General features: G+C 36.5%; 1 protein-coding gene across 1 annotated transcript in view; it reads left to right on the top strand.

The window, feature by feature from the left end:
- Positions 1–21109, top strand: part of dlg2 (discs, large homolog 2 (Drosophila)) — a 140079-nt gene that overhangs the window by 9244 nt on the left and 109726 nt on the right. Inside the window, exon 2 of the mRNA XM_055148468.1 lies at positions 3220–3384. Coding sequence (XP_055004443.1) covers positions 3220–3384 — 165 coding nt within the window. The remainder of the gene's footprint in view (positions 1–3219; positions 3385–21109) is intronic.

The raw sequence follows: 21109 nt of genomic DNA, 5'->3' as shown, positions 1-21109 counted from the left end.
TAAGGAGGAGGAGGACTAGAAATAATAGTAGGAACATTAGTAGTAGAAGTAGGTGTAGGAGTAGTAGCAGAAGTAGGTGTAGTAGAAGGAGGAGCAGGAATAGTAGTAGGAACAGTAGTAGTAGTAAGCATAGTAGGTGTAGAAGGAGGAGTAGGAATAACAGTAGGAATAGCAGTAATAGGAGTAGGAATAGAAATATGAATAGTAGTAGTAGGAGGAGTAGGAATAGAAGTAGAAATAGTGGTAGTAGAAGTAGGTGTAGTAGGAGGACGCCTAGGAATAATACCAGGAATAGTAGTAGTAGTGGTAGTAGTGGTAATATTGGTAATAGTGGTAGTGGTAGTTGTAGTAGTTGAAGTAGAAGTAGTAGTAGCAGTAGCAGTAGTAGTAGTAGCAGCAGCAGTAGGAGTTTCTAAATGAAAGTTACACGTCACATTGTAATGTAACGACAATAATATAGGCATAACACAAGCAGTAGTCTGTTTTACTAATAGGCGTGTAGTACTGTAAGGATTATACAAATGAGTATTCAAGCATGGAGAAATTATGGAACATGTGTCTATTTTTAGTAGGGCCTCTAGCTGATGTACGCCTGGCCCATAGCTGTGCAGCTTCACCCACATCCTGCAAATCCTCCTTAAAAATTAAATTTTTTGGTTGGGTTTCTTTCAGCTGCTTTTTTCTATGGATAAGTCATTACTCTGCCTGTATGTTCCACAGTATGGCATTAAACACCTTTGTCTTACATTTATTGAATTACAGTTGGTTTTACAGCTAAAAAATACATAGAAAAACAGGCATTCTGATTGTGAGTGGAGTTGCATTTCCACAGATCTGACCTGTAACTTGATCTGGTTTGGTCTTCATACTGTGAAACATCCAGACAAAGCAATCTCCATGGAGAAAAGCATTTGACAGACCCTACACCAGAAAAGTTATTCTAATAAATATATATACACATCCAAAGAATAAAGAATACATTGCTTTACACTGTTGCCTTGAGGTGCCATAAAAATAACTGTGAGCTAATCATTGGAGCGTTGCAGTTGGTTAGCATCACCCTCAGCTTTATTCTGTATATCTACACTTCTTTTGCATAAAGGCACAATACAGTGTTGGATTGTGTTTTGAACCATGTAATTGCTGTTCACTTTGAATATATTTAAGATTCTTCATGCTATATTTCTTTCATTCTATACTTTCTGTGCCCTCTGGTTGTGTATGTGTGTGTTACACTTGATTATGCTCACATCTGTAGTGACATCTGCGCATCGCTATGTCTATTTATGCCATAGCGATTGACAATTTAGAGCAGAAAAGTTGGGGACCACTTTTAGCACCAGTGGTAGAAAGTAAAAGTCATAAAGTACAGTTCTTAAGTACAAATTTTAGATAGGTTTAAATTAATACTTTTTACTTTTACTTCTCTACATTTAAGAGCAGCTATCTGTACTTGCTACTCCACATTTTTTAACGGGGCTGAAGAGTTAAATTATTTTTTATTATTGTTTGAAACCTACTGAAAAGGCTAGGGAGGTTATTTTAATCAAGTTCAAAATTTGAGCAAACAAACTATCCAAAGAAAAACATCTAGAAAAAATTATTTATAGTTTCTGTTGAACAAAATTCAGCACAAATCTTTATCAAAATCAGTTCATTTCCAGCTTAATTAGATCTCAAAATCTGTGTGAAATACTTCACTGTTTAAGTACATTTTTAAGCAGGTACTTTAATACTTTGTGATACCTTTACTTAAGTCTTTTTTGCTCCGGTATCTGTACTTTTACTTAAGTAGCAAAACTGAGTACTCGCCATGTGCCATGTGCTGTCTGAAGCTTCCAATCCTCCTGCTTGTTTGTTAGCTGGTTGTTTGACTTGGATGAATGCTTATTTGTGAATAATTATTTTTGAATACACACAAGTTGAATTCTGTGTGAACTCTGGTGGTGTTGCTTTCTCCAGAACAGGCCACCCGCAGTACATGGGCCCCCCAACAACAGCCAACCCCCACCCTGTATGACCCCTGCCCTGACCAGCGCACCCTGGGTGAGAGAAGAAAGCAGGGCACACAGATTCTGAAGTCACTGTCATCTAATATAAAAAAAGAAAAAAAACAACATGTATTTGTCTCTCTCTTACTCATGCATTCTCATTCATCTGTCTATCAACACTTAAATCAAAGCTGTCACCTTTTATTTATTTCTGTGTTGTGGTTTCTAAGAGGTACATTTGTATTGTTTATTTAGATTTTAGAAATTGTCCTTTTTCATATTCAATACATTACATTGACAATGGTCTTTCTGTGCTTTGAAGACATGTCAACATCACAATTGAATTTATATTATATTTGAAAGAAGACATCTGATGTTTTTACCATCCAAAGCCGGAGTGTCCAAACTTTTTTCACTGAGGACCACATATTGAAACATAATTAAAGTGGAAGCCCACAGACAGTTGGACAATACAGTGGAACATTGAGATGGTGCATTTTTCAAAGCTTAAACAGACCCATTGTACCTTGAATAAGATTTGCAACATCAATTTTAGGTCTGTATCAAAATGCAGTGTGTTGTTATTGAGATTATAGTGATCATTTTTATAGTTAATTTAAGTAATTTTATCAATTGTGCCACATTCGGCACACGGGCCATAATTTGGACACGCCTGAAAAAGCATGACAGAAAATTGAGTTGGAGTGGAAAGAGAGAGTAAGAAACAGGAATTCTAGCTTTCTTCTTGCTTTCTTCCAGTGATTGGGTCATCACTCCATAGATCTAATCTGTAACTTTGCCTGGTGACAGCACCTGCTTGTCTCCATGGAGATATACATTTAATATCCTAATGTGGCACATTTGAGGCAAAGGAAATATAATTCCAAGGACACAAGCAGGTAATGGACCCTCCACCAGAAAAGTTATTAAGAATTTCAGAATGTCATTTGTGCATGTTGTTTAATTTAGATTGATACTTTCTTCAGCTTCTTTTTTTTGTAACTTTACTTTTACTGATGTTTTTTTCACAATAGTAGAATAGTAAATTAAGTAGTTGGCAAGGAATTTTACATACATATGCATGAAAAATATGACTCAGATGAACATTTTCTCATCAAGTCAAACATCCACATTTCATTCACATTTGGATTCATAGCGTTGTGTTTTGCCGAAGTCTTTTAAGTGTACTATATTCACGGGTTTTCCCCTGGTGCTTATGTATTCACAGCAGTACCAGTATCAGGAGGACGACTCGCCACCACTTGACCAGGGCTTTCCACGTCTCACCAACGAAGTGCGGGCTCCAGAGCTCGTGCACGTGTCCGAAAAGAACCTCTCCGAGATTGAGAACGTGCACGGATATGTGTCGCACTCACACATCTCCCCTCTCAAGGTAGGGCATCTGACTTAATGCTGTGATGTACTTCTGGTGATAGATACATGAACCTCATCTGACCAAAGTGGGTGATATGCCATGAAAATTTAATTATAATTAAGCCTTTATTAATTAAATCTACACTCCAAAAAGTACACCTAAATGTACTGTACTTTTATGTCACATTGACTTTATAAAGCTGGTCACATACTAATGAAAATTAAACTGTTATACTGTTGTTTCCTCATCAAAAACATAACAGGAGATGTGTTTTGTTAGGTGCACATGTTTAAGACACAAATCCTGAATATTTAGGCTGAGTTCTTTTCTCAATAAGAAAACGCTCTGTTCCACCTTGTGATGTCATGTGGTAATACAGGAAGTGCTCCACTGTGTTTTTAAACTGCATAAATCTTCACTAGAATCATTAGGGTGATTTCAGACCTGGAATTTCTAAGCTCTACTAAACAAAAGGTAAAAGGCAGCTGTTAACCTTGAGCTTTGGAAATGTATACAAACTAATAATAAAAGGATACAGGGTTCCCACGGTCATGGAAATCCTGGAAAAGTCATGGAAATCGAAAATGGCACTTGGAAAAGCCTTGGAATTTTAGTATCTCTTTTCACATAGCTACAGCATTCTGTTAAGTTATCATTAGGCTATAAATGCATTTACTATTTTATTTTGAATGTTTAAAAAGCATAATACCATGACCATAAGGTGAGTGGAAGAGGTAACATTTCATATTTAGCCCTAAAAGTATGATCAGTTCTACACATGTAGGGTAAGGGTAGGGTAAAATCATGGAAAATTCACTTTAGGTCATGAAAAAGTCATAGAAAGGTTTTGAAATTTTGTCAGTGAAAAAGTGTGGGAACCCTGGGGATACTCTAAACATGTGTAAACTCCAGGTATGTTTTTGGTGAGGTAACTACATTCGAACATGGCTTAAAGCTCAAGAGCCATTTTTGAATAAAATAGAACCTTTAACAAAATTGTTGAATTAACCAACATAAAGTTACAATATCAAAACGTGACAGTCACTGGTCAATAATAGAAGAACATCACAACACATTGACATTATATTAAATTCAATATAAAAGATAACCGAGTGCACATGAATGATGATCATAATAAAAATTGTGATTTGGCTCCAAGAAAATCATGATACACAATGGCATATCACCCACCCCTATGAATGACCCTGTATGAACTCCTCCAAACCCAGTCCTTAACAGGCAAAGCAGCTGACTCTCTCCTGGAGTGAATATTTGACAGTTGTGTAGTTGAAAGCATCATCGCACTGACGCTTTGCCTTGTGTCAATGAAACAAATGATTAAATGTTTTCTCCATTCTTTCTCTTATTCACTACTTTTCCATTTTTCACTCTTGATGATGCGCTGTCGTTAAGCTCTGTTTATTGAACTGAAGTATAGTAGCTGTGCTCTTACAGTTTGGCCAGCAGAGGGCAATGTTGTTAATGTTGTTGTTAAAATACAGCCAGTCACAATCCTGTTTATGGTTCTGCTTCTACTGACGTGTGCATGAAACAGCAGTTTTCTATTATCTCAAGTAGTAAATACCATGCCACTTGTGTTCAGCTTTTGTGCTTTTATGATGAATGGTTATAATTAATTCTAAATGAGTTCAGGCTAAAACTTTGTAATAACTACTCTTTAATTAGCCTTAATAAAACATGAACAAAGCCTTAATTAATAATGAACAAATAAAATGAAACAGGCTTAGTAACTACTTTACACTTTAGCTCCTATCCCCTTAAAGGTCCCATTTTATTATGCTATTTTCTGATCCATGTCGTAATATTGGTTCCTCCTCAAAAACAGACCTGTAGTTGTGTTTTGTTTTGTTTTCTTTGCTTAACACACAAACCCTACGCATTTAAGATGAGTTATTTTCTCAAACTGAAAACTCTCCTTGTGATGTCATGTGCTAACGCAGGAGATGTGTCACTGGACTTCACTAGAATCATTTGGATAATTTCAGTCCTGGAATTGTCACTCTCTACTGAAAAGGTAGCTGCTGAGCTTTGGAGATGTAGATGGACTAATAATGCAGGGTTACTCAAACATGTGTGAATAAAACAAACACAACTCCAGGTGCTTAGGGGACCAACCTGCGTCACAGATTCCACTTTCAATAGATCATTATAGATGTTCCTTTTAATGCCTACAGACACACGTTTTACTATTTTCCTCTTATATTTAGCTGTTTTTATACCCTTATGCTGTGAAAGCCTGCTGCTTTAGCTCTCTGTTGTGAACCAGGCGTAATTAGTGTAGCTGTCCCCGACTTCAGACTCCCTGTCATCTCTGGTCTAATGGTGCTAATAAAGCGTCTGAGGACTGCCAAGCATCTGCTCAGGGTCTCAGAGTGAATGTGCAGATTGGTTATGTAAATGTTATGCAGTAGTGTAATGACCAGCATGTGCCCTTAAAGCTGCTTTGAGCTCATGTGTTTCCCTTAAGGTACTTTAAAAGGTCATATTGCTCTAGGTAGGAAAAAGGGTGGGCCGAATCGACAAATTTAAATCTCAATTGAGTATCTCGATTGATAATATTGAGACTAGGGATGCACCAATCTAGCCTTTTCAATTCTGATACCAATATTACACTAATTTCTGATCTATGTTATAATGTTTAACACACGAGCCCCAAATATTTAGGGTATTTAGTTCTTCTCTAAATGGAAAACACTGTTCTACCTTGTGTTGTCATGTGGTAATACAGGTAATACAGTGCTCTCTTTTTAAACTCCATACACCTTCACTAGAATCAAATAATGAATTTCAGCCCTAGAATTCCCTATTTCTACTTAACAAAAGGTAAAAAGGTAGCTGTTAAATTGAAAATTGGTAGAAGAGCATTTTGAGCTTTGAAGATGTAGACAAACTAATATTAAAGAAATACCCAAACGTGTGCATGAAGAATTTAGTTTAGTTTTATTTATTTCATGTAATGAGACAGTGACACAATATACAAATATCTTTAACAGAAGATAAGTGCCTATGTCCACCTGTAGTCTCTGGGCAGGTTGATGAATTGTAATAATAATCTAGAGCAGTATCTTTTAGGTGTCACTTGCCTCTCAGGAGTGATATGTAAAGTATTGCACCAGTAAGGCAGTTTTGACACTTATCTGAGATTTTGCCAGTGTTCGGTGTGGGGTTTTTGACAAGATGTGATCTCATATAAAAGTGTTAGTTACATTTGTTGTGTGTGATAAGTGCTGGATGTGATGAATCTTGACATTCACTTTACACATACACAGCTGGAGTCTGATAGTGAAGGGGCTGCACCTGATTTTTTCATGCAATAAAGTAAGAATTGCTTTAGCTATAGGTCTGTCACGATAATACATTTTGAAGCATGATATATTGCTACAGAGATATACTGCGATAAACAATAACACACAATAACAATAAAATAATCCCAGTAAACGATTTTAAAATGCAGTCCCAAAAGGCATAAGCCGCAATGAATTAACAACAGAATTAACCAATAATTAGCCACAGAGGTCACTTAATCAACCCTCTGCAGCTAAATAAATAAATAGTCAGAAATATTATTACATCTTTTATATTTGGAATGATAAATCAGATTAATTATCGTGACAGACCTAGTTACAGTACAGACATCAAATAAAACTACTGGGTGTTGTTCCATGTAATTTTAAATCTTTTTTATGGTCTGTGAACCAGGAAGTGTGCTGTTAGCATGCTAGTTATTGTTAACATTACTATGAAAGCTTTGAAACACTTCTATAAACTCAGGAAGTTATAGTTTTGAGTAATTAAGACATTAGGAACGCATTAGGAAAGTGTCTACAAGTGGTTTAAAATGAACTAGTTCTGTTTTCTCATTTGATAAAAATGGTAAAAATCAGGTAGAGCGCCTTTAAATCTTGAAGGTGGACTGTGTAACTTTTGTGTGGCGAAAGGGTCCGCTTAAGAGTCCGCTTAATGCTTTGGTTTAAATTGTAAATTGTAATTTTAACCTGTAATTTTGCTTGCAAGTCTCCAAGGAGATTTTTAAATTCATGGCCATGTTGTGGAACATTCGCTGCTTTTTTCCATTGAGACAAGCAGATGACGGACCCTCCACAAGACGAGTTACACAGTGCCCCATTAGAAAAGGATCTTTCATATCTCTCTTACCTACAACATTGCATTATTTCTCCTCTATCTCTCTCTGCATATGACTGGGTAACCATCACTAATTTCCCATGTATCTCTTTAATTTTTGACCAATTCTACTGGCTGGTAATATTCTTTCATTTTTACCCACAGCCTGCACTGGTTACCCGTTTTGATCTTGCATACCCGGGTGTGACTGCTGCAAACTACCTGGCAAGTTTAATATGATTTTTATATTGATTTGAGTTTACCACTGGGTAACTTTAACCCCTATTTGTTCTACCACTTTTATATTATTTTTGGGTCTTCCTCGTACCCAAACTGTGATGTCCCCCCGGTGCTGCATGGGTTTTTGTTGTCATCCATTTTCTGAACAAATATTTAATTTCAAGTGCTATTGTGGGAGCCTTTTTCATACCCGCAGTTTGCTAAATGAACTTCATGTGTTTTGTGACTCATTTGCTTGCCAGAAAATACCACCTGACTGTAGTGTTTTTGTGTTGGAGTTTGACAATATAAACTGCACCACTTATTGTTTTAGCCCCTGTCATTCCAATACTTTAAAGGGATAGTTCAATAGAAAATGCTGTCTGTATCTCAATTCTCACACTAGGCAATTTCAGGACAAAAAGAACCTCATATAATCGTACCATAGCGAGCATGTTTAGAAAGACCAACCAGTTTTTATATACATTTTAGGAGGTATTATGTGTATAGGTCTGTCATAATCAACTGTACAACTCCTTTGCGGCATCCATAGGTTTCAGAAAGATTGAAAATAACGATTAAAAAGTCTTTAAAATGTCACCTATAACAGTAAGCTGTGCCTCATGAATAAGTGTAAAATACATTTGCATTTAATGGTTTGTTAAAGTAACCACAGCAACTATACTTTTGTCCCAGAAATTCCCAACGCTATTTTGATACTGAGGAAAAGTAGAAGAATACACAATACCAATGATGATACTACAATGATAGCAAAAATACACTCTTTTTGTTTATCTCTTGTCATTTTCAGCGCAACAAAACCTGTATTAGGCCTATTTATAATATTATCATGCCTAATCCTATGCTACTGATCTAGACAATTCTAAAACTATTAAGGAAAGGTCAAATTTTGCCCTATTTATTTATGTTTTCAGTATTGATACTTGTTCAATTGAGTATCTAGTTCCAATACTCGAGGTTCCCAGGGTCATGGAAATCCTGGAAAAGTCATGGAATCTCTTTCATGCTACTACAGCATTCTGTTAAGTTATCATTATTAGGCTATTATTATTATTTCCGAACGTATGTACCTTTTGTTTAAAACAGATGACAATAAATGCACTGACAGCAATTTGAATGTTAAAAAACTATAATACTGAACCATAAGGTGAGTGAAAGGGGTTAACATTACATATTTAGCCCTAAAAGTATGCTAACTTCTGTAAATGTAGGTGCTGTTCATGGAAAATTCACCTCAGGTCATGAAAAAGTCATGGGAAAATTTTGAAATTTTGTCAGTGAAAAAGTGTGAGAACCCTAAATACTGTCTAGGTATCTATTCTAATGGCAAAATACTGAGCAGATACAATAGAAAAGCAGCCTCTAATATCATTAAGAACCCATCCTAGCCTAAACCAGCCTGCCCATAATCTTGATGTCTTTTTGACGGGTCCATTTGACAGCTTTAATTCTGTTTTAATGACAGAATAGAATTTTCCTACCATAAAGAAACAGATAGAAGTGAACTATCCCTTAAATGTCTCTATTACCGCATGCCCCACTGTGGCTTCAGTGTTTCCCTTATAGGTGCACTATGTAACTATGTACATTTGCAATGCCTGGAATGCTTCACAGTATGGCATTAAACATATATATCTCCACGGAGACAAGTAGGTGACACCTCCAGCCTTTGTTACAGGTCAGATCTGTGGAGAGGTGACCCCACTCACAGTAAGAACGCATGTTTTCAAGTTAACATAAAAGGGCCCATATTACGCTATTTTCTGATCTATGTTGTAATGTTGTTTCCATATCAAAAACATACCTGGAGTTGTGTTTTGTATCATTCACAGAAATCCTCCATATGTAGACTTCCACCTTGTGATGTCATGTGGTAATACAGGAAGTGCTCCACTGTGTTTTGAAACTCCATACACCTTCACTAAAATCATTTGGATGATTTCAGACCTGGAATTGCCAATTTCTACTGACCTAAAGGTAAAAGGAGCTGAATGATGCACATGAAAACTACCTCTTCATGACATCACAAGGTGGAACAGAGCATTTTGAGCTTTGGAGATGTAGACTGACTAATAATAACACAACTTGAGGCATGTTTTTGGTGAGGTAACAAGAGGTAACAAGTCAATTTTTCATATTATAGTACCTTTAAGCTATATAAAACCAGTTGTAATTGAAGAGATGAGACATAGACAAATGTAATGCCATACTGTGAAACATTCCTTTAAAAAAAAAAAACAGCACAAAAATTATAAAGGTTTTTCTAGAAGCACATTTCTTGGTAATAAGAGTTCTATTTAACAAAGCACTCTTTTCATAATAGATATGTGCTTTTCATTGTGACAAGGTATCTCAAGGTCGGTTACTCGCTGTCAAGTTTTTAGCACCTGGAGTGAAATAGGGTCCATCAAATACAGCATTTTAAGACTCCCTGAAGCGCCGTCTGCATTCAAAGGAGACACATGTCACTGTAATAGTAAGCAGACAAAAATATGGTCTATATATTCATTAAGGCTCGAAATATGAAGATTAATTAGCTAGCTGAATGCCTGTTCTTTCCCATTATAAGTAGCGTTTTTAGTTTGAGCGTGTTAATGATGTATTACTCAAACACACAAATGTTTTTTTTGGTAATTAAACTGCTTTATTCCGCCCACTTTTCACTGCGTTAAAGGTCCACTGTGTAACATTTCTAATGGAGGGGCCGTCGCCTGCTTGTCTCCATGGAAATTTTATTGCTTTGTCTAGAAAGTATAGATGCTTTGTATAGTATAGATTAAAAGTATCTAGCAGGTTACAGCTCTACGCTACACTACGTTACAATTCAGATCTATGGAGAGTCTCTTCTATTCACAGAAGCAATTATTGTATTTTTGAGCAGCAGAAACACCCCGCAATGAATAAAAACTCGATGATATTTTTTTATGTCTTACCATGGAACAGAAAAGTGACGCAGTGCACCTTTAAGAAACTAGTGTTATTCAAGGTTTACTTTAGCGTTTTTGTGTGAAATAATTCATTATTTTGAGGTCTTCCTGATGAGCCAAGGGGGAGTTTTTGGGTGTACATCCGCGCTGGCCCATGCATATTAAATGAAACGCACCATAACACAGATTTATTCAGGCACAGTAGATGAGATAGTGGGAGATTTATGGAGCCGTTTTACTACTGACTGGAAAAGCTTTGGCAAGGTGAAGCAGGGCCATCCATAGCATTACAAAGCACTGTCAACTCAATGTCCTCACTGTGTTTTGTTTTCTGCACTTACAAAATTCCTGCAGTAAAGGTCTTATATTACACAAAATTGACTCCTGTGAGCTTTAAGACATGTTATAATGTTGTTATCTCGTGAAAAACATACCTGGAGTTGTGTTTCATTCACAAATGTTTGAGTAACCCTGGATTATTAGTCTGTCTACATCTTCAAAGCTCAAAATGCTCTTTTCCATTTTGTGACGTTATGAAGAGTAGTTTTTAAGTTAACAGCTACCTTTTACCTCTTTTTCAATAAAGATTGGCAATTTCAGTGTTAATATTATTCAAATGATTCTCGTGAAGGTGCATGGAGTTTAAAAACACATTGTGAATGAAACAAAACACAAATCCTGGTATGTTTTTGATGAGGAAACTACATTATAACATAGATTAGAGAATATTGTAATATACAGCTCTGGAAAAAAATATGAGACCACTGCAAAATGATCACTTTCTCTGATTTTACTACTTATAGGTATGTGTTTGAGTAAAATTAACATAAATTTTTGTTTCATTCTATATACTACTGACATCATTTCTCCCAAATTCCAAATAAAAATATTGTTATTTAAAGCATTTATTTGCAGAAAAATAACAAATGGTCAAAATAACAAAAAAGATGCAATGTTTTCAGACCTCAGATAATGTGAAGAAAACAAGGTCATGTTCATTTTAAAACAACACAATGCTAATGTTTTAATTTAGGAAGAGTTCAGAAATCAATATTTGGTGGAATAACCCTGATGACCATCCATCTTCCTGTTGATCACGTTCCAGAGGTTTTCAATGGGGTTCATGTCTGGAGATTGGGCTGGCCATGAGAAGGTCTTGATCTGGTGGTCCTTCATCCACACCTTGATTGACCTAGTTGTGTGGCATTGAGCATTGTCCTGCTGGAAAAACAGTCCTCAGCGTTGGGAAATATTGTCAGAGCAGAAGGAAGCAAGGTCTCTTATTTTTTTCCAGAGCTGTAGGTCCTTTAATAGTAAGATTCTGTTCAAAGTTCACATTTTAAACCAGTAGAATTTATAAAAACATGCTTACGAACTTACAAACTACTACAACAGTAAGATTTATGATTTGTGATTAATCTTGCAGCCCTAGTTCCAGCCAATCAAGTACAATCCATGGAGACGAGTAGGCAGAAGAAAAGTTACCTTGTTCACCCTTATTACACCTTCTATTGTAAGCATAATTTGTAACACAAATGAATTGTGCCTTTTGAAAACTGACCATTATACACTCTACACTCTCACACCTATACATCTAATTAAATTACTATTGACGCAGTGTGGGTGTAATTTCCTGGTGGACTGGCTCCCTCGTGGTTGAGAGGAGGGCCTAACCGGATCCTTAATGCGCGAATAGAGAAGTGTCTAAGTACTACAGCGGATAGGAGACCAGAATGTGCTTCCCTTTAGCCCTGGCGCTTTTGAATGAAAAATAGCTTTAATACAACGTGTGTAATTGTAAACGCAGAAGACTTATGGTTTGTCTATGACTGGAGGAAGTGTGGCTCCCTCCCTTTTTGCCAGTCAAATCAAGTCGTGCAGATTGGAGTGTCTGACTCACCCAAGACATTATTGATTCTAACCGCTGCGTAGTTTTATCGATCGGCAGCCTCTTTCCGTGGTAATTTGAGCTTCACAAAACACATGTGTTCTGGTAGCAGCTGGTGCTTCCCTGTCAGTCAGACTGCGTAGATGTTTACGAGTGATAAATAGGAGTGAAGAGACTCGTGTTAATGAAGGACAACAGGAGACCCCAGTTGTAGTAGTATAGTCGTGTGATGAATAAAATGTGTCTTGCCTCAGTACAGATATATTGTAAAAGCAGTTCATTCGGTCAGAACAACTGTATTTATATAAATGGATGTAGCTAATCCGCTAGCCGCTGCGTTCCGAATAGGAAGTGAGCAAACCAAACTGTCGTCCCTCTCTCTGTGTCTGCTGCAGTGAGCCTCGTCATTTTGGTCTTAAAGTGTTCGACTTAATCCTCTCTACATGGTCCTGGTGTTTTTGTTTTGCTATTTTGCCCATAAATAAATTCCTATTCCTAATATGTAACTCAACTCCAAATTTGTTCCTGAACTGCCAGACTTGTGAGCTTCATGTGACTGTAGCCGAACCCTATTGGTAACATCACAGTCCACTTCTGTATACTGTCTATGTGTCAAATTCAGACTATTTGCATCTAATTTTACATTTTATCCATCTCAAACCAGGAAGTGCGCTGTTGTTATCAGCATTATAATGACAGAAAAAGTCCACTCTGGTCTCTGAAATTTAAAGCACTTACAAACAACAACATAGTGAATAATTAGGATGATAGTTAGAGTTACTTTATTTTGAATACTTAAAAATTTAAGAAAGCGCAGCATCTTGTCGCTATACGTAAAAAAGAAATTCAAAACATGTGCATTTAATGAAAAGAAAGAATAAAAAAAAATGCATTCAGTGTTAAAAAAGGAGTATGAAGAAGCATCGCTTATTTAATCCTACCCTTAAATAGGAATACATTAGGAAAATGAGGAATAATAATAATAGGACAACTGCAAACCATTTAACCAACAGTAAAAATATGACGATGGGCAAGTATGTGTAAGAAATAGATTTTTTTTTTTTTTTTTTTTACATTGTACACATTTTTCTACAAGGACAGTATTGGGTTATACATTCCTAACATTTGTGATCATAGTTAAGCCCTGACCACAGCAGGAGAGTCTGTGTAAAAGGAGCCTCCTGGAGGTGATGTGTTTGAGGCAGTGCAAATTGACAAGCTCCCGGTGTCCTTGAAAAGCGCTGATTATTTTAAGGACGCAGTGTCGTGACTACAGAGCGGAGGTTCCATCACTCTAAATGTGTTTCTCCTCACACAAGGCCCCTACAGACTGTTTCTTGTCGTTTCAGAATGAGAAATTTATGGAATACAGCTGTTTCATAGGAGGAAAAGATGGAGTTTTATCTGATGTTTTCGTTCATGGACTGGTACTCTTTTGGAAAGCGTTGAATTGTGGTTGTCAAAAGTGTCGAAAATCAGATGCTAATTGATACTAAAACTTGTATTGAAACTAGATATTCATTTGAGCAGGTATTGATACTAAAAACTCACATTCATACCACAGAAATGAACCTTTTCTGAATAGCAAATAATCTTGATCTGTATCAGAACAAGTATAAGACCTCATAGACTAGGAAATGCCCATGGATCACTGTGGAACCTACCTGGACCACTGAGAAATTGCACAGATATAATGCCTTGGCTAAAGAAAGATTATTTTTTATGATCATCAGGGTATCAGAATTGGTATCGAGTACTGAGCCTATTCTTAGAATCAAATAATTTTTGTACCCTAACAACACTAATCCTGACTAAAAAATGAGGCCCATATTGTATAAGAATCAGTAGCTCTGGCCTCTGAAAGTTGTGAAAAGCACTAATGAGGTCATCGTGGTAAATAATTAGGATGGCCAGAATGCATAAAAGTGAGGAATAACTTTCGACCACTGCAAACTCTTTGAAATGATCTATTTCTGTTTTTCACATTTTAAATCCAGTAAAAGTCAGGAACAGCAGCTTTTATACAACTGTCCATTCTCCACTAAAGGCGCACAGCCCCATAATAAAACATGTGCGGCTGTAAACGCTCCCATAACTGTCTATCTTCTACCTGGGCCAAAGAAAGTGCTCTGTTCAAATATTTGCTCTGAGCTCAGTGGAAATCATCATAGCTGTGACCAAAATGGAGGAACATGCCGTGCCTCATGTTGTCCATTGTTTTTATGAGCAGACAGAAAATGGCTCCATTACTTTCAGTGATGTTGGACTCTTTATAGATCTGGCCCAGCACAGCTTTAGTGCGTGCATCTTTTGGAGTATTTCGCTAATCTTTGTGATGGCTTCAGAACAAAATTTAATCTGGAACATTTTAATTAGTAAACCTCACTTTTAGGGAGGAACACAATGACAAGCACAGGTCAGTTATAATGAAACTGATTGATTCTGAACTATATCTGGTACACTTATATCTGATACAATTACCTTTTGAATGTCAACAGAACATCATATTACTAATCTAACTTTGTGATAAAAATGTCATAAAGTAAAATTTCATAAACATGACTTATCTCTCCCCAGATATAAAGTAAGCATGTTTAAATCAATCAATCAAATAACTATAGCGTTTACTGATAACATTTTATTCTTAGGTAAAAACAAAACAAAACAAAAAAAAAAACAACTAGGGCTGGGCAAAAATAATTAAATTATAAATTTTTTAATCGCAATTAATCGCATGAGTTCGAGCGATTAATCGCAATTAATCGCATGTTATACGCAAAAAACAATTAATAAATTAAAAAGTAGAGTATAGCGCACTTTTATTGGAAATGTAAATGAAAGAGCCACACATTTGTTGTGCAAACAGCATTTCTTTCACAGGGGAATCATCAGAGCCTTCAAGGTCTTCATTGAAGTACTTCTAATATATTTATTGAATATTTTTTATGCCGTGAGTAATGAACACTACACTAGTAATAATTTCTAGATCATTGTTATAAACTTGGACTGATATTTCTTGGGAAACAAAGGGTTAATATAATGGAATGGAAATGGACCAATCACATTTTTTCTTCCAGTGGTATCTGGGTAAATCAGTGACTCCAACACTGAACTAAAGAAACAAGCTCAGCTCAGCGCGCACGGCTGGTCCGGCTGGAGCCGGAGCCTGCGGCCAAACTCGCGGCCGGGCCCGCGGCTCGCGGAGGCTCGGACATGTTGCATCTCACGTGGTCAGAAAAAAGTGAAAAAAGTGTAAAGAAAAGACGTCAAACTTAAAGAAATGCTCGCGGTGGACTTTTTCAAAATAAAAGCCAGTGAGAAACAGGCTTTTACAATTAAATAAATAAATAAATAATAAAAACTGCGTTAACGGCGTTAAAATAATTGTTGCCGTTAATGACTTAATTAGTTAACGCAAAGTTAACGCGTTAACGTGCCCGGCCCTAAAAAAACATTCATTTTTGTTATAATTTGGTTGCCTGGAAAAGCCCAGACTCATCTGTATAACAAATACAGAGAGATAACCTTCTGGATTTCCCGGCAAATAATTTGGTGGTTTGATTCTCAAGAGTCCAGTCAGAAAACAGAATGAGCCTCGCACGAGTCTCTCATTGTGGGTTGCCAGTTTCATTGCTGAAATTCTGCTAGTTTCAACCTAAAATGCCTCTTTCTGATCTGAATCCTCACTACCTAAACCCCTAGCCAGGCTCGAATACACTAGACAGTTTGCAAGAACCTTGGAAGTGCAAGTTTGGGCACCAGCCAATCAGCGGAGAGCCATACATTCTGTGTTGGCAACGATTCTCGAGAAGATTTAAAGATTTCAATTCAAAGATTTAAAGCCGGAACAAAGAGAATGTTTTGTAAATTTTATCAAGGGGAAAGACATTATTGCCCTTCTTCCTACAGGATTTGGGAAACCATATACCAGTTAGCCCCGTTAGCGACGCATTACATACGTCACAACCAAATAGTGATGATTGGTTAAATGAAAAAAGTACCTGCCTACCATCAAACAAACGAATTCTAACGCTGCGAAGTCAGACGGTTTCCACAAAATGAAACCAGCTGAATCAGGCTATTTAACCCCAGCACCTACAGCTAATCACGAATCAGTGCTAGTGCAACCTCTGTAGCTCACTGAGGGAATTCTGGAGGTTCTGAGCTTTCACATAAGAGAAGCTTGTGTCCTCTATCTGTAGGTTTAGGCACCGGCAACCTAGGACCCATTGTGATTGAAACAGGAAAAGGGCTGGCTACAAACAGTTCCTTTAAAATTCTGCTAAAACAATCTCATTTTCAAGAAGTAATTACATTTTGTGATGGTGTGTCCTTAAAAATACGGCCATGTTTCGAGTTTGATATGTGGTCTGTAATAGCAGCAGGTGAAGGGGCAGTTACATCACACCTTCTCAGTCTAATGAGTCCCTTTACTTTGGCCCTGTAAAAGGCTGCAGCTTCATTTAGACCACTGCAATATTAAGAGGTATTTTCCATTAAGGCGATGAAAAGGCGTGCATGGCTCAGATGGGTGGGATTTGGCTTCACTCAAACTAAATGATCGTCTAAAGGTTACATTAGAAAAATCGAATAGAAAAAGCATGAATATTCATTACACACTTGATAGACCAGCACTTTTCTGGCTCTTTAATTGGGTCAGAGGAACTGTCTAGACTTTCACTCATCAAAAGCTTCTATAAAAATATTTCTTTCACCAGTTGATTGTTATCATAGCTTCTGTCACATTTGGATAGTTTGAAATTATGTCTCTGTCTGGTTTTTGCCTCTGTACCTTAATGTGGAGTCTTGCCTAGGTCTTCACAGTTAATGGAAAATTAAAATAGCAATTTTAATTTTCGCAATTATCAAATAGCAAAGGGTACAATTATTTTGATTAACGAATGTGCATCTTTTCATAATAAAGGCCCCTTCTGAAATGCTTGATTGATGAGTCTTGTTGAGAACTTCATATTTTAGCCTTCTCTAATTTGTATTAATAATAGGTATTGAATGATAATATATAATAATTATCATGACAAGCTTAGTTAAAAGGACAGATTTCTTAGGAGAAAGCTGGTTTGTTTACTTACTAAAACATTTGAGTTGAGCTACCACTGTTTTGCGAATAAAAGCAGAATCTTAGTCAGAATTGTAGATCTTGGCTTCTGTGTATTTTCTCCTTGGAGTTGAGTGCTGATGACGTGAACATGGCTGACGCGATGTGGTCCCCCAGCGCAGACGCACAGATGGTTTTTGTGATTGTGTATGTGCTCTGTGCCTCTCTATGGGATCCACTGATCCGCCTTCTCCTGTGTCATTCTTGATTTTCAGTCAAGATCAGTTCAGCAAGTGCACAAATTAGAGCTGCACAGTACTGGAAAAGATTACGATCTGGCTTTGAAGTACTGCAGTATTGATAATATTGGGATTTTTTTTTATTTTATATGGTTTTGACACAGTGTATTCAGTTATGTCTGCACAGCTTATTTTAAACCACTGTCAAAAAGAAAAACTTAATAGAATAAAACATGATTAAGTCTAATTTAGGATTTAGTGAGGAAAATAATAAATACACACCACAACATTATAAATAATTAGATATTGGAGTGAGCCATTCAAATTCAACACAACAAATTTGATCATATTATTTAAAAGCTGACTGCCAAACAAACAGATCCAAAAGAGTGTAATAAATTAGCTTTTTACTAAATATTGTTGGATTTTGATCTTTTTAATCATTATCTGGACTACACAGAATCTAAAAAACATACAATATGAACTTTTTATAATGAAAAACTGTGGCATAAAAAAATCTAAATGTCAAAAAGAATACACATTTTCAGATTTTCATCGATAATACATCTAATTCTTAAATATTCTCTATCCAGAAGCCTCCGGAACCATATTTCACCCTTTATTTGGTTGATAATTACTTTTTAAGTCTTAGAAAAGTCTCACTGTACAAAAAAAATATTGTATGACTGGTTGACTAATAGAAAAAATGAATCAGTAACTAGCCAACTACTAAAATAATCATCAGTTGCTCCCCTAATAAATAATAATATAAATAATAATACTGTTACATACATAATGCAGCCCTAGAGCACAAATATAAAAGCCTCTATGTTAGCTGGTGCGGTAGACCTCTTGTTATGATGGGTTTCTAGATTGTTCATGATGACGCTCTGTCAGTGGCCCCACACAACCAACCATCACGCAATCCTCGGTTGAGATTCAGCTCTCAAACCCAGTATGGGATCCTCCAGAATTGATTTGCTCTTAGTGGCTTTCTCTAAGAGGTCAATTTTGTGCACTTTTCTCCGGCTGACTCTTAAAATAGTTTTGCAGATAGAAACTCAGTCAGAAGCTAAATGAAGCCTAATCTCCACACTCAAGAATAGAAATAGATTGTGTATTTAACAGCTGATACAATATTATGAAAGGGAAGACAGAGGAGAGCGAAATGGAAAGCTATTAAACCAACGTACTGCTTTTAGTACTTCAGAGTGTTGAAAACCTCTCAAATCAGAAGATGGAGGCGTACTAGTGCTGCCGTAACAGCCCTGTGCCAGTGTGAATGAGCCCCTTTTAAACCAGTTATATAGTACTATTTGGTCACATAGTCATAGCCTTGGACAGGGGTAAATGTGGTTCAGTGTGAGCTTTTGAATTTTCTACGCAGAGCCGTGGCTGATGTCATTGCAAATGTCACTACATAATCTAGTGTTGTCACAGTACTAAATTTTGTTACTAAGGAATAGACTTGATACTCAGTACCGATTCTGATACAGCAATGGTGATATAAAACTCTTAATTTAGACAATAGAGTGCGATTTTCAACTTTAAATCCTACATCTCCAAACTTTCTTTTATATTGCCATCTGGTTTTATATCTGTGTAATCCCTCAGTCGTCCAAGTATGTTCCATAGTGGTCCATGGGCGTATACTAGTCTGTGTGCTCTATACTTGGTCTGATACAGCTCAAGATCTAAAATTATTCAGGAAAGGTTCATTTCTGTTCTGTGAATTTGACTAGTAGGGGTCAACCGTTACAGGCACTTGGAGACATATCTGCTATTGGCCTAAATCTTGCCGATAGTCGACGTGGGCATGTTATACCTCGTTATAAAGCTTAGACTTTCATCTTAGATTTATATATATTACCATTTAATCCAATTTACAGACAGATAAATGTCCTAATATGTGGCACCGCATCATTATTTATCTGCAGACTAATTTGTCGTGCTGTCCCTGAATACACCCTCAGAGTCACCTGACTGTAGTTGCCATATACACTTTACTGGACCTGCATTGATATGTAAATGAGCTGTGAATAGAGGTGTGAATGATCGGCATTTACGCATATAATAATTACAGCTGCGCGCACACATTTACCGCTAAAGGCTAATAGCAGTAGTTTACTTACTTTGTTTACAGGCAAGAATGCCATGCAGAAATGTCATTAGGCCGACCTACTGTTTTTAAATGGCTGTAAAGAGGCAGAATAACAATAAATGTAACCTAAACAAACCCAATTTAAAATCCAGTAGTGTCAGACCTAACTTTTATAATCAGTTGAAGATTTACAGTGAATTTTTACATCACTAAACATATCGGCTTTTGTATCAGCTATTGGCTCCTTCAACTCTCATTTTATCGTTATCATATCAGCTGCAAAAATATCTGTATCGGTCGGGCTCTAGTGACTAGTTTAAGTTTTGATTAATATCTGACTTTCGATACTTTTCACATCCCTACTGCATACTTTCCTGTTGGCTTATATTCACCATGGAGATATTTATTGAATCCAAAATAAGGCTGAAAGATTTGGAAAGAAATCGGAGCATTTGAGAGAAGATTAAACTAATATGAAAATCAAATGCCTTTCAGAACATGTTGGTAAAGGTCTAGACTTCAGGGTTAGCAGTTTTCATACATAATAAGACCCAAAATAGACCTCATATTATGGTGTTTACAGATGATTTTTTTAGTACACAAATCAAAGCAGGCCAATTCAACCAATGTTCGAATTGGGATTTCAATTGAGTAGGGATTAAAAGAGACATGATGTACAATTGTCTTTTATAAACTTTTAACCATGTTTTAATGAGTTTCCCTTATCATTAGCTTTCAAAGAGTTATCTTTTGAGTGATTCATGGGTGTTTGATTTATGGATAATTTCCTGCATGAGGCTGTTCTGCCAGTGCAGCCCTGGATTGAAATGAAAAGAGTTTTAACAGTTTTAACAGCAACTTTCTGGGCCGTTTGCATTATTAAGTTGTTTTAGATGAATATTTTAAAATTAAATAAAACTGTAATGTATTAAAGGTTCTTATTATGCAAAATAGACTCTTGTGAGCTTTAAGTCATGTTATACTGTTGTTACCTCATCAAAAACATACCTTGAGTTGTGTTTTGTTTCATTCACACATAAGTAACACTTTATTAACTGTAGCTGTAGTTTTCATATTAATAGCAACCTTTTACCTTTAATGGTGTGTTCGTTTATCCATCCAGCTCAGAGGTCCAAGGAAGTTGCCTAG

This window comes from Boleophthalmus pectinirostris, unplaced genomic scaffold (assembly GCF_026225935.1).
Source record: "Boleophthalmus pectinirostris isolate CB_2022bp ecotype Guang Dong unplaced genomic scaffold, ASM2622593v1 HiC_scaffold_12, whole genome shotgun sequence".
NCBI classification, from domain to species: Eukaryota; Metazoa; Chordata; class Actinopteri; order Gobiiformes; family Gobiidae; genus Boleophthalmus; species Boleophthalmus pectinirostris.
Note: the sequence above shows the minus strand (reverse complement) of the source record. Positions and strands in the feature narration are given on the sequence as shown.